The sequence below is a fragment of the Lactuca serriola genome, chromosome 9 (genome assembly GCF_051521515.1).
Source record: "Lactuca serriola cultivar US96UC23 chromosome 9, Lser_US96UC23_V15, whole genome shotgun sequence".
NCBI lineage: Eukaryota > Viridiplantae > Streptophyta > Magnoliopsida > Asterales > Asteraceae > Lactuca > Lactuca serriola.
Genome location: NC_136416.1, coordinates 183,841,071 through 183,855,279, shown reverse-complemented (window position 1 = coordinate 183,855,279; position 14,209 = coordinate 183,841,071). Strand labels below are relative to the sequence as shown.

The 14,209-nt window shown below is 33.9% G+C and overlaps 2 protein-coding genes across 2 annotated transcripts; both read left to right on the top strand.

Moving 5' to 3' along the window:
• Window positions 1-638: 638 nt before the first annotated feature.
• On the top strand, window positions 639-4,163 carry LOC145072604 (GBF-interacting protein 1-like). Its single transcript, XM_079019051.1, has 7 exons — window positions 639-1,092; window positions 1,374-1,417; window positions 1,531-1,639; window positions 1,720-2,606; window positions 2,701-2,844; window positions 2,934-3,344; window positions 3,418-4,163. Exons 1-7 carry the CDS (start codon window positions 933-935, stop codon window positions 3,706-3,708), a joined length of 2,046 nt encoding a protein of 681 aa, XP_078875177.1. The 5' UTR covers window positions 639-932; the 3' UTR covers window positions 3,709-4,163.
• Window positions 4,164-9,426: 5,263 nt separating this feature from the next.
• LOC145075117 (U-box domain-containing protein 45-like) lies at window positions 9,427-11,058 on the top strand. Its single transcript, XM_079021419.1, has 2 exons — window positions 9,427-9,957; window positions 10,054-11,058. Exons 1-2 carry the CDS (start codon window positions 9,677-9,679, stop codon window positions 10,838-10,840), a joined length of 1,068 nt encoding a protein of 355 aa, XP_078877545.1. The 5' UTR covers window positions 9,427-9,676; the 3' UTR covers window positions 10,841-11,058.
• Window positions 11,059-14,209: the final 3,151 nt, after the last annotated feature.

Sequence of the window (14,209 nt, the reverse complement as noted above, 5' to 3'; positions counted from 1 at the left end):
CTTCTAAATACATAGCTAAAGGTGATATATTTATGCATAATTGGTGCATGAAATACTCCTACGAGTCTCAACTATGATACACATGTAATAACACGTATATGACATGACTTTTATACTTGTATAAAGGTAACGTACCAATACATAAAACTATTTAAAGATCTTTATTACAACCCAAAATCAGAAGTCATGGACGAAAATTGATGATCGAGATACTTGAGGGGCTATTTATATAATTGACTCAAAAAACTCAAAGTCAAGGATGGTGGAAAACATATGGCAAATGATCCCAATCCAAATTCAGAAACAAATAATGGTTGTATTTTATATTACAGAACACTCAAAAATAACCCTAAGCATTTAAATAGTTACTTTTTGGTCCCTATGTGGAAAATACCTCTTGTTGTTTTCTCGCTCTAAAGTCTAAACTTACATAATTCGATTAAGTAAAATATAGATGAATTATTAATAGAAAACATAATATGATAACGTGTCAAGTATCTAATACATAAATTACGAAACTCAATCCAAAGGACTTTAATGTAACAACTAAAGACACAAGGACCAAAAATGATTAATTGTGAAAATTCATTTCTGTAAATAATTCTAAAAAAGAAAGAAGGAAAAAAATCACAGTGAAAAGCCCTACACTGCAGAACACACTTCCTTTTGCTCTCTTCTCCCCCCTCTTTCTCTCTCGCCCTCTCTCTCTATTTTCTCTCTCTAAACACAAAATTAGATCAATTCAAAAACCCTTAACCAAAGTCTCTATCTTTCCCCCTTCTTCTTCTTCATCTTCTTCCTCCCCCATTTCTTTGATTCCTGTCTAAGCATTCTATTCGGTCGTTTCCTTTCCATATCTATATGTAAAGTTATTGATATATCGGTACACAAATTGAAGAGCTTTTGTTACTGTTCGTGTTAAATAAGGAAAGATGAATAGTGGGGTTAGGGTTTCCATTCCAAACAACGTAAGAAAGACGATCCAGAACATTAAGGAGATCACGGGTAATCACAGTGAAGATGAGATATATGCAATGCTTAAAGAGTGTTCCATGGATCCAAACGAGACCACCCAGAAGCTCCTTTTGCAGGGTAGTCTTTCTTCTCTCGATTTCGCTACGAGATCCATGATGTTGCCCTCATTTTGTGACTTTTACATGTTTGTCATTTTCGTTGATTTGATTTTCCAAGTGCTATTGATTGTGTATTTTATCTGATTGGTGCTGAAAAATTCGTTTTTATTTATCCTGTAATTGGTGGTATGCTTTTCGTTAGGGTTAGAGTCGTTTTTGAAGTTCTCTTTGATTTTCTGATTTCCCCCCACAGCTGAATTGGTGTTTAATGTGTTTATACTTTACTTCATTTTTGCACAGATCCATTTCATGAAGTAAGGAGGAAACGCGACCGAAAGAAAGAGGTAAGATCATTTTTTCCGTATCTGAATAACCTTATAAATCCTTTTCTTTTGTGTTCTTGAAGAACTGTTTTACGATTTGTGTTTTTACTTTCAATCTACAATCTGTTTTACAGAATCCCATCAAAGAATCTACAGAGCCTAGATGGAAACCTGGAATGCAGGGAAGGGGGAATAGAGGAGGTCGTGGGAGTGGAGCCTACTCATCACGCCATAATTCTCATGGTAATTCACACACTGAAGTATTTTTATTCGCTTTTATGGATAAACAACTATCCATTTACTTTTGTTTTTCAAAAATCTAGATGCAGGAAGCAACAGGAATGCTGTTTCTGGAAAGGAAAATGAAATCATTCAAGGTGCAAATGATGGTGTAATCATACCTGCAACTCATGATAAGAAGAATAAAGAGAAATCAATGGTTTCAAGTTCTTCCAATATTGCCCCTGATATTCCAGTTTCTGAGAAAACTACTTCTGTCCCTGATGCTCATTTATCTGCTTCAGATCCAATTCTTATGCCATCACAGGATTCACGGATTCCTGTTGGTACAATCAAACGGGAATGGAAACCAAAACCACCAACAACAAATCCTATTCCTGTTCATGTTCAAGTTCAAGACCCTGAAACCTCTGATTCCATTCCGGTGCCCGTTATTCCAGTCGAACCTGTCTCTTTGTTAACACCGGAATCCACTATTCCGGACCCAAAGGAGATCAAGCTAGAGGAACCAGAACCAGAACCAGAACCGGAATCGGAATCACACATTCCGGACACTCAACATGTTATAATCCCAAATCACCTTCATGTTCCTGAAGCTGAAAAACTAGGGTTTCGTTTTGGAAGCTTTGATTTCAACTCAATCTCTTTGAATGATCCTGTGAGTGACAAGTGTCCTGTTTCCAACCCTTCTGAAGGAATCACTGAACATATAGATGAACAAGATACAGTTGTAACTGTAACTGCTGATGATGTAGATGATCATGATCATGATCCTGATCGTCCATCTGAAAACTTATCAACCGAAGGTGACATGTCATCCAGTGTGGCCCACGAGCCCAAACAAGAGCCTTCTCCGCCAGGTCATCAATATCCAGTGGTTAGTTTTGGCTTCATGCCTCCAATAATCGGGACCCACATTGCACCTTTTGAAAACACCGAATCCCAACCTTCTCGTGTCCCAAGTTTTGTTGTAAGTATTTAACAAAATGACAATAATCTTGAAAACTTTATACAAAGTTTACATTTTTATGTATATATATATATATATTTTTTATAAAAAACAGGTTCAACAACCGTTTGATCCATCAAGCTACTACCCTCATTTTTACCGTTCTGCCCCTGATAACGATGGGCGGGTGTCACCCTTTCATCCACCAGGGGCCCCACCTAAGTACAATGGAAATGTTGCAGTTTTATCTTCTCAAGAGGTCTGCATTATAGATTTTATAAAATACTTTATATATTTTAGGTTTTATAAAGGGCAAATTGATATGTTGCTATAAATGTGAATTTGTAGGTTGGGAACTCATTAATGTCAACGCAAGTTATGCAGAGTTCAATAGCAGTGACTCAGCAACCACTGCCTGTGTTCAGACAACCAACAGGGTTACATTTACCACATTACCCTCCAAATTATATCCCATATGGCCCCTATTTTTCACCATTTTACATTCCACCTCCAGCTATTCATCAGTTTTTGAGTAATGGTGGATTCCCACAACAAGGGCAAAGTGGGAATATGTACCCTGGCCCACCAGTGGCAACTGGTAAATATCCAGGTCAGCAATATAAGCCCGGGGGTAATTCCGGAAATCCGGGTCAAGGATATGGGCATTTTGGGTCGACCCAGGGTGGTAATTCGGCTTCTAATGAAGATCTTGGTGGACCCCAGTTTAAGGAAAGTAATGTCTATGTTACAGGGCAACAGGTTAGTTTCTTTGACTTTATTTGACCCGGGGGTAATTCTGGAAATGACGTGTTGTTATATTTCTTGTTTGTAGACTGAAAATCAAGGTGTATGGATTGCTACAGCTCCTGGAAGAGACATTTCTGGTTCTTTTTATAATCTTCCTCAAGGAGGTCAAGTTGCATATACACCAACACAGCCTACATTTGCTAGTATCTATCACCACCCTGCACCACCAGTAACCACCACATCCCTCCACCCACTCCTCCACCAGCCCCAGACAATGGCTGGAGGTGTTGATATGGTGGGACCCACATCCAACATGTATCAGCAACAACAGCCTCCACCTCAGCCTACCCAAATCAACTGGCCTAATAACTACTGAACAAACATCGAGTCCTTTTACAAACCAACAAAAACAAATACCCAAATCTTGAATCTTGAATCTTGAATCTTGATGATGATAAAGTGTTACAAAAGTGGTGGATTGGATTTGAGTGTAAATCATCTAAAGTCGGTATCTTTTTTGATTTGATAGAAGGGGGAGATATAAAAAGATGAAAGTTGTCCTCTCATGTAACTGATAATTTGATCATTTTTTTGAGTTAGTTGCTTGAGTTGACCGGTAGAGTTGACTATCTTGATTCTTGATTCTTGTTTTTTGTTTTTTCATTTGAAAAAAAATTGAAGTTTTATAGGACTTGATGATTGGGGTTTTAGGGAGTTTGGTTTGGTGTTCCATGTAAAGTGAATTTTGATAGCAAGAGGGGATGATGATGATGATGATGATGATGATGTATTTGAAATGTTGTAATTGGTATAAGCAGCATTCAAAATTCATATTTGTGCATTCACAAGTTATCTTACAAACTTATTTCATGTTAAATGTTACCTTGATCCATTTTTTTTGATTGTGGGAAACATGTAACTTATCATGGTAACATAGAAGATGCTTATTAGATCAACATAACATCATGATACATTGCATATGTAAAACAACACTTGAATGCAATAGAAATGAATGGAGTCATGGAGATGACTCATCAAGCACACTCTAGGTCATAGGTGAAAAAACTATGGACAAGTTATTATCTTTTATTATGATGGTTGTTTGGTATTTTTCTAAAACTATGGAGAGACAAGTTATTATCTTTCTTATGTTGGAAGTTGGTTTAGTTGTAATGGTAACGTAATGGTATTTGGTTATGTCTTTTTTGCTTAAACAAGGGTCTTGTTATTGTATTTTGTTATGTTATTGTGGTTAGTTATGAAATGGTTTGAATTTGGTTATTTTATAACTTATTGTTTACCACACTAAATGTAATAGTTGTCTTATTTGGAAATGGTCACTTTTAGAGTTTGTTGTTTCCAAATTTCATGTCTTATTTCGGTTATTGTGATGACCTAATTTTGGTTAATTCACGTATCGAGTTGACGACCAAATTAACAATTTTGAAACAATCTTTTATCATCTGACACAAACATAAAACAACTTTTATTTTAGATTTGATAACTAGGTTACAAGCTGTATAATACACGGTTGATAGATTAAAATAAAATAGATAACAATTGTAACAAACATATTTTAAACAAATTTATAAAAGGGTATTTATAAAAATCTAAAAAAAAAAGGACAAAATAAGTGGAATAAGAGATTATTTATAACTTATTATTTCTTTCTATCAAGTATCATGTAGTTTATTACCAAACATTTTGAACTTCAAATCTCTATTAATAATGCTAATTTTAAGGATTTAGAAGAAAGTTAAATATAAATATAAAATCATAGAAAAAGTCATGTCATTTTTAGATAATAGGAGAAAAGAAATTATAAACTATAAAAAAATGACAAATGATAAAATTTATACCCTTTTATTAAAAGAGAGGATAGATTGCCATATCATATTAAAAAAAATGTCGACTCACTACTACAATGAAATAAACCAACAATTCATCATTACTTATAATAGCATACATTACGTACATATTGTATCAACTTTTTTAAAATTCACCATATGGACCATTTCTGTAACTAATCATATTTTTATTTGTAACAAAATATTTTTCTAGACATATAATTATCTGTTTAGCTTATAAGATATGTGAAAATGTTAATATCAAATCTTTTTGAAAGGTGTTATCGGCTGCATCATCAATTGGATAAGGAGTAAAGTTAGGTTGTCTAGAATGATTGCGGGTCAACGGAAATAATATTCATGCATTAAAAATGGGTCAATGTTCATATGATTTTTTTTTTCATTTAAAAAAATACACATTCTATATATTAAATAAGAAATCTTTGTCTCTCAAAATTGAATTTGACTTGTTGGTAACCGGTCTTTATTGATAGCCTTGACAAGATAATTTCCTAAATTAGAAGTTGACAGAAAATTCGAAATATATTCATTTTACGTGCTATTTGCATTAATATTGATTGACCATTATTTAAAATAAGTAATCTTTTAGAACGTTTTGATCCGTAATATTTCACTTTTGTAGGTTAGTAATCAACTAATCACTGCTTGAAACTATACATGATGCCTTTTTTAAGAAAAAATATTTCAAAATAACCGTTTTTAAAAAGAAATAAGCAAAAGTAAGCATTTTCTATTTAATAATCACAAATTTCAAAGAAGCTTAAATAGAGGACCTTAGATGCTTCGAAACGACATCTTTTACTGTGGGTTTCCACATTTCGCAATGGCCCATGCAAAATGTCCTACACATGAAACATATTAGTATAAAAGCCAATTTATTATTATTATTATTATTTTCATTTTCAACGATATTATAATTTAAAGGTCTTTCAACCCTAATTTAAGTTGGAATTTCGTATTATAAATATAAGGATTTTCAGCTTCTCAAATGACCATTTTACATACTAAAAAATTGGCCCATTTCACAGCGATTTCTAGCTTTCTCAGCCTCATGGTGGAAATGGCCCATTTTGTAGTGACCCAATGCAAAGTGGTTACTTTCACATAGAGTAATACCCATTTAGCAATTGTTATACCACAAAATTGCAAAAATGGTCTTGTGGTATGCATTTTTTTTGGGGGTTTTAGTTTAAATCCTGATTTTTTTGGATTCGTGGTCCTTTTGGTCATGTTTGTACGTAGGTTTGGTCCCTCGTAAAATGAAATGACTATAATGCCCTTCTGATATATTTTTTTATGTTTTTTCTATTTAATTTAAATGAAAAAGAAAATAAATAAATAATTTGGTCCCACATCTCTCTCTCTCTATCTCTCTCTCTCTCTCACACACACACACACACCCCGTATCCCCAGAGTCATACACATTTAATACACATTGTACAACTTTTATATAAATCCAATCAAGAAATCTTTTATGCTTCCAAACCCAGAAAATGAAGAACCGGATGTAGCTCTCACAGTGGGGGGGATGTGATGGCTGATTGGAGTCTTCACGGTGGAAGCAACTCAAAAAAGAAAAAAAAATGGCAGCGATGGTGATGGGTGGCGCATAGTGGCAGTTCCGTTGTGCTGTTCGTTTGTCTTTTTCTAGCATAAACTCAGGGAGAGGGACGAGAAATGTGCAAATTGATCTGAGGAGAAGATTCTGACAGCAACAACAATGGTTGTGGGTTGCATCGACGAGGGGTGGCAGGTGGTGGATGAAGTAACTCGGCAACAGCAGCTCGGTAGTGGTGGGTCGAAAAGTCTCACGGTGGCAATGAGGTGGTGACCTTGCTGCCCTGTTTCTCTTCTGTCGATAACGAACGAGAAAGAGAGGGGTGAGGGAAAAGAGGTGGTTTGGTGGTTGGAGGTTGCTCCGGAAGTTGAGTGGAGTTGAGATGGTTGTTTATGATGGGGAAAAGGTGGTGGCAGTGGGGTGGTGTAGCTTCTTCCTGCTCTACATCAGAAAACTTAGCTGAGAAGCCATGAAATTGATTTTTGGTTTAATTTGAAATCGATTTTGGGTTTAATTTTAGGACTTGAAGGTATTACAAATTTGGGATATATATTTGATTCTTCTGTGAATCTTAATCATCATCTATTCACCGCTACCTGATGTTGTAATATTTATACCTAAACATCCTCTTGAGTGTATAAGTACTGATTCTAGAAGAAGAAGAGTTATGGTGTTGATTTGGGGATGTATGAAGAATACGAAGAAGATGAAATTCTTCAGGAGAGAGAGAGAAAGAGAGAGAGAGAGAGTGTGTGTGTGTGGGGGGGGGGGGGGGGGGCTTTGTTATTTATTTAATTATTAAAATAGATAAATTAGTATTAGATTTAAAAAGAAATAAAAGAAAAATGGAAAATAAATACCTTAAGGGTATTACAGTCATTTAACTATTCATAGGGACCAAAAACGCAATGAAACTAGCTCAAAAGGGCTACGAATAAAAAAAAAGTCAGAGTTTGGACTAAAACAAAAAAAAATACATATCACATGAACCATTTTTGCAATTTTTCCTTTTATTTTATCAATGTTTAATCGCTATTTTATACTTTACAAATATTGTGTTGGAGTTGTTAGTTAAAAATATTACTTGTATTTTTCTAAATTTGATAATATGTTGTCATTTTACACAATAATAAATTATTGTTTTACTTTTAGTTATTACATTTTCTTCTATAAAGTGATGTTTTTAATTCATATATTATAATAATAAAAAGTAACCAAACCCAAATTCGAAAACGATATTACAAAATAAAAACGATTTTCACTTGTTGGCTATTTGATTCTTCAATTTAAAAATTGTTTTGACATTTTTACCTTTATTTACGACTTACAAACATATAAAGAGAGTTTAATGAGTTATATATGAGTCCTTTACCCCATCAATCCATTATTTATCACTTACATTATTTATCATCAAACCCCCGCTAAATAATGCCTCTCATCCATCAATTCATTTAGACATGTTTTTTTTCTTATATATCACTTGAATTTAAAATCTTAATATGTTATTTTATTTATCCGTCAACGGTCAACCCCACAATTAAATATATCAAAATTTAATATGTTTGACCATATTGTATATCTCATCCCATCGCTAACCCAAAAAATGAGTTATTTATATACCAATTGTTCAAACTAATACATATACATATGTTCAACAAAAATATTCAACTCATAATAATAACAAAAATATTCAAATCATAATAATATATTTGATGCTAGGTGTTTTCAAGTCGGTTGACTAGTGAATAACAAATAGAAGGTTTAGACGGAGAATACTTAGGAAATATTCAGATTAGGTAAATTATAAACAAACTAATTTAGAAAAATTATACATGTAACAAATATCATAAGCCCATTAAATTTTATAGCAAAATAGATGACTATTAATAACAATTATGGTTTTTTTTATTAAAAAAAGTCTAAATTTCTGAGTTTGACCAATCTGACCGAGTTTTTACAAACTAGTTTTTCCAAACTGGCCGAATTAGATCGATTTCCTTCGAGGTGGACCCGAGTTTGACTAATTACAAGTTGTTTGCTTGATTCTTAGAAAACCACCTCGACATATACTCAATTCCAAATACTCAACCAAGTAAGCTGGATTTTACAACACTACGTTAGAGTGAGATGAACATTTCATTACAGTGAGAACACCACATCCCGGGTGAAATGTTTGAGCCAAAGGGTCACCATGCATTCAAAATTCTCTCTCTCGTTAATATTTTAGTAACTTATACAATATAACATATTACTATTTTATATTTATTTAAAATAATATGAAAAATATAGAGAAGTAATGTTTAGATGATAAAGTAAAAATAATAAAATAAAAGATGAGTATATCTAGACTTACTAAATAATCTATTTAAAGTGGGTGCTATCCTATGTAATCTTTCACTCACATCAATTATCAATTATGAGAGTAAACTCAAACACTCACAAAACACTCACATATGAGATGTATAACAAGCATTTGGAAGGAATATCCTTTAAATTCTCTTTCATATTGTTAGTTTTAAATTTTGACACAAAAGTTAAAAGCAATTTTATTTTAAATGGAATGATAAATAATAAATTAACACGTGGAAATAATAAAATAAACACGTGGAAATATAAGACCAATTCCCTCAAATCAGTTGACAATAGAATATCTTATATTCTTATTCAAAATCGATTCTTTTATTCATCTCACTATGAAAACATTTAAATGTTATTCAAGAAAAGTTCTAGACCAAAAAAACAAACGTATACCACCAAAAACAAATGTTGGGTCAGCATTCAGCAATCTTGTGAACTGCAAACGGATCATCTTTCACCATTAACTGTTTGTATTCATCAGTCCTTTCAATCTACAGAATCACGATTCCATGGCAAACCGGAGTTGAATCCTTCCAAGAAATCACAAAGAAGATAGGTAGATGGAGATGAAAGAAGAAAATGAGGGAGGGAATCAGAAGAAACAAACAATAATCGATGAAATTTCCGATAGATTGATTAATGGAGAACTCCCGACGAAGATTCAGGCCGCCATGGAAATCCGTAGCTTGATCCGTAATCGTAATTCCCCCGGAAAGATTCGCGCCAAGTTCGCCGGCGTCGGTGTTATTCAACCCCTTGTTCTTATGCTCTGCTCGCAGCATCATGATGCTCGTGAAGCTTCCCTTCTTGCTCTCCTCAATCTCGCATCCAGAAACGAAAGGTTAGTATTCGATTCCAAAATTCAAAGATGAAACTGTCATTTGTTAGGGTTTTACAGAAATTTAAACTTCAGATCATATGAATGATTGTATTTCAGAAACAAGGAACAAATAGTGACGTGTGGCGCCATTTCTCCTCTCGTGAACCTTCTCAAGTTCCAAAACACGAGCAAGATTCGAGAATTAGCCACAGCTGCAATTTTGACATTATCATCGGCGCCACCCAACAAGCCGGCAATCGCCGCCTCCGGAGCGATCCCGCTTCTAGTTCAAATTCTCAGCTCCGGTACCATTCAAGGAAGAGTCGACGCGGTCACCACCCTCCACAACCTCTCGACCTCCAAACAAGAACCAACGATACTTCTCGACTCTACCGCCGCCCCTCCGCTCATCAACCTCCTTAAAGAATGCAAAAAGTACTCCAAATTCGCCGATAAAACCACCGCCCTAATCGAAATTATCTCGGAATGTCCAGAAGGACGACTCGCGATCACAAATTCCGAAGACGGGATATTAACTTTTGTGGAGACGATCGAAGATGGATCGGTAATTAGCAAAGAACACGCAGTCGGAGCTCTGCTTAGATTATGCCAGAGCTCGAGAAGTAAATACCGGGAACTCATTCTGAATGAAGGTGCGATGCCGGGAGTGTTACGGTTAACCGTCGATGGAAGCAAGGAAGGGCGGATGAAGGCTATGACTCTGCTGGACTTGCTTAGGGACTCTCCACCGGAAAAGCGAACGAGTCCGTCGGTTTTGGAGAAGATGGTTCAGGACGTCGATGGGTCGGGGAAGACGACGGAAACCGCTAAGATAGCTAAGGGCTTCTTGACTTCTTGTATTAAGTTAGGATCGAGGAACACTAAAGATGAGCTTATGAGGTGATTTTGATTTAACTTTTTATCTGGAGTGTAAATTGGAATGAAATTATGTGTAATTGGAATATGATAAAATCCGTGGGAGGGCGATAGGGCGATCGTTCAGGGTCCATCTTTTAAAGGGGCTCAATTTTTTTTTATGAAAATTGTTATATTTAGAAGATAGTACAAGTAATTTTCTTTTGATTATGGAGTTATTATAAAAAACTTAATGACATTGGTGTATATTAAGGGCCCATTTTTTTCTTTTGCTCTAGGTCCAAAATATGTTTAGAACGACCCTGATTATGCTATAACACCATGCTAAAACATAACACATCATACAACATTTTACTTGCTAGGTAAGCTTTTCTTAAAAAACACATACACTAGGATTGTAAAAAAGAAAAAAGAAAAAAAAAACAAATGGGGAAAGAGAGCCATTTTTTTAAGTAAAAAAAAAAAATACAAAAGCCTTCCCTTTTTTTTTGTTTCTTTCTCTCTCTTCTCTTGCTAACAAGGTAACCACTTTTACTTAACACCTTAGCATTAGGCTATACACTATCGAGTTATGGTGGCTACGCTTGGGGCTTATGTGGCAAGGCCACCTACGCATGAACACCGCCGCAGGTGCACATAGATGTCTTGTGGTGTGGTGCGTATCACGAACGAAGACGACCAATTAAAACGAAAGAGAGAGAGAGAGAGTGTGTGTGTGTAATGGTTATGTTTTTGACCGTTTGGAGTTTACAAAAAAAATAATAATAAATTTTAAATTTAAATAACACCACCATATATATATTACACTTTCACTCTTCATTTTACACTTCTAAATCCAAAAAAATACTCCTACTTTCTTTCACTTTCCTTCAAAAAAATAGATCCCAACCAAAATACTTCACCCACTCCAAACACTCCAAGTGATTATCAAGCATATATGCAATTGTTGAGTTCTCCAATCCAACAACAACTTTTATTCACTAACCTTCCCTACAACCCACAATTCTTCCAACAACAACGACCACAACAACAGTTCATTCCCCAATTCCAAGGTTTTCAACAACAAGCTTCTCCACAATTCCAAACACAATCATCTTAAGTCCCATTATCTCAATCACAAACCGTGAACCTTGATAACGACGATGAATTTGTCCAAGAAACACCACAATCATCTCGAAGAAGGCAACCAAAAGGAAAAGGGAAAAAGAAAGCAACGGCTTGGAACGAAGAAGATGAAGAAGCTTTAGCAAAAGCTTGAATTTTCATATCCCGTGACTCAAGAAGAGACAACGCGCAATCTGGAGAAAGTTTTTGGAAGATCAATTTCACGCGCTTCTTGTAAGGAATACGGATCGGTCGTACGACGCGGTCAACGGAAAATGGCGTGATCTTCGCACAATTTGCACAAAGTTTAATGACATATTTGAAAATCTAATAAATATGCATAAAAGTGGTTCGAACGATTTCAACATTTTATCAACCGCGTGCTACCAATTCAAAGTCACCAACAACGGTAAACCATTTGGTCACCAAAAAGCATGAGAAATTTGCCATTAAGGTCCAACATGGGTACTTAATCCAAAGACATCGCATTCAGACTCGACCACCGGCTCCAACAAAAGAACAAGAACTTCTGAATCGGACACGGGTTTTGGGCTAGACCTCAATGACGACGTCGATGTTGCCAAGGGAGAGGGTACACCTGAAGTCCAACTCAGTCAACCACCGGGAAGGGACAAAGCAAAACGGGCGGCATCTTCAAGCGGGAAAGCAACCGCAACTAGCGACGACGGGCTTGTGGAATCTATAGATAAAACTTTAAGTTTTCTAGAAAGAAAATACGAATCCACGGAAGAATCTCGTCGGAAAAAATTCGCTCTTACCGATCTTCAAATCATAAACTCGAAGCCCCTACCGGATCTCAACCCCGAAAATCTCGCGACATTTCTCAAAATCCAACAACGTGTCCGTGCTAAGTATGAGGATTAGGTTCTAATATTTATGTTTTAGTTGTTATGTTGTGTGTGTTTTTTAAAGTAATTTAGAATTTTTTTTAAGTATTTTAGGAAAAATAAGTAATTTAGGATTTTTTTTTTGTTGTTGTTTTTTTTTTTTTTTTTAATATTTTAGGATTTGATTTTGTGTGTTTTAAAATTAATGCAATGTGTTTTAATTTAGTGTTTTTAATGTTTGTTTTATTTGAATTTCTTTTTTTTAATTTAATCTAATATTGTAAAAAAAAAATTTAAAAAAATGATGTGGAGTGACAACCATTTCCAAGGGTTAGTGGATTAGTAGTGAGTTTGTAGTGGAGGTGATGTATGGCTGATGTGACATCATTTTTTGAGTAGGTTGGGTATGACCATACCACTTAACCTTAGGAGTTGTGTTTGTCTTGTGCTAGTCGGGGTCTTGGCGACCCCCACTCCCACCAACCTAAGTATCTTTTTAACCAAATTTACCTCATTAACTCAATCAAATCAGTTTTTTGACATTTGATTTGACATCACTAGACTATATATATATATATATATATATATATATATATATATATATATATATATATTTGTAATGTCGTCCGATTTTAAAAATCGATTTACATAATATAAAATAAAAAAGAATTAAAAACCGATTTTATATAGTCTTTTGGATTTATAATGTCGTCCGATTTATAAAATGTAAATTTATAATAATAATAATAGTTATATAATAATAATAATAATAATAATAATAATATTATTATTATTATTATTATTATTATTATTATTATTATTAAAATATAAAGTAAAAAATAATTAAAAACCGATTTTATATAGTCGTTCGAATTTTATAACGTCGTCCGAATTATAATGTCGTACGAATTATAAAATTTTGTTCGAAGTTTATAATAATAATAATATTAATATTAATATTAAAATGTAATAATAATAATAATAATAATAATAATAATAATAATAATAATAATAATTAAAAATGAATTAAAAACAACAAAAAAACAAAAAAAAAAAAAAAAACAAAAGACAAAAAATCAAATAGGGGTGGAATTGGAAAAAGATGAGGTACTTATAGAAAACCCATAAAATATTCATCATGCTAATTTGAGAGAAAAAGATAGTTTAATAAGTTATTTATTTGAATGATTATGTTTATATTATTATTATTATTATTATTATTATTATTATTATCCAAAAACCTCTTTTCTAGAAAAATATAAGTTAAATGACTATCAAGCCGATGTTAATCACATGTTATTTAAAAGTGTTTTATTTGACAAATCAACTTAGCTACAAGAATGGTGTTGAGATTTTCGAGCTTTATCTTAATCTCTCTTGCAATTTGGTTTTGATATCTATTTGATCGATTTTTGACCAAAACACGTAGGATTTTGTGACCCGAT

Bases quoted from the DNA above. Each gene is read 5' to 3' on its own strand.
- LOC145075117 (XM_079021419.1), top strand. From the start codon at position 9,677: ATGGAGATGAAAGAAGAAAATGAGGGAGGGAATCAGAAGAAACAAACA. The intron at 9,958-10,053 runs GTTAGTATTCGA...ATTGTATTTCAG, and splicing joins CTCGCATCCAGAAACGAAAG to AAACAAGGAACAAATAGTGA.
- LOC145072604 (XM_079019051.1), top strand. From the start codon at position 933: ATGAATAGTGGGGTTAGGGTTTCCATTCCAAACAACGTAAGAAAGACG. The intron at 1,640-1,719 runs GTAATTCACACA...TCAAAAATCTAG, and splicing joins ATCACGCCATAATTCTCATG to ATGCAGGAAGCAACAGGAAT. The intron at 2,845-2,933 runs GTCTGCATTATA...GTGAATTTGTAG, and splicing joins CAGTTTTATCTTCTCAAGAG to GTTGGGAACTCATTAATGTC.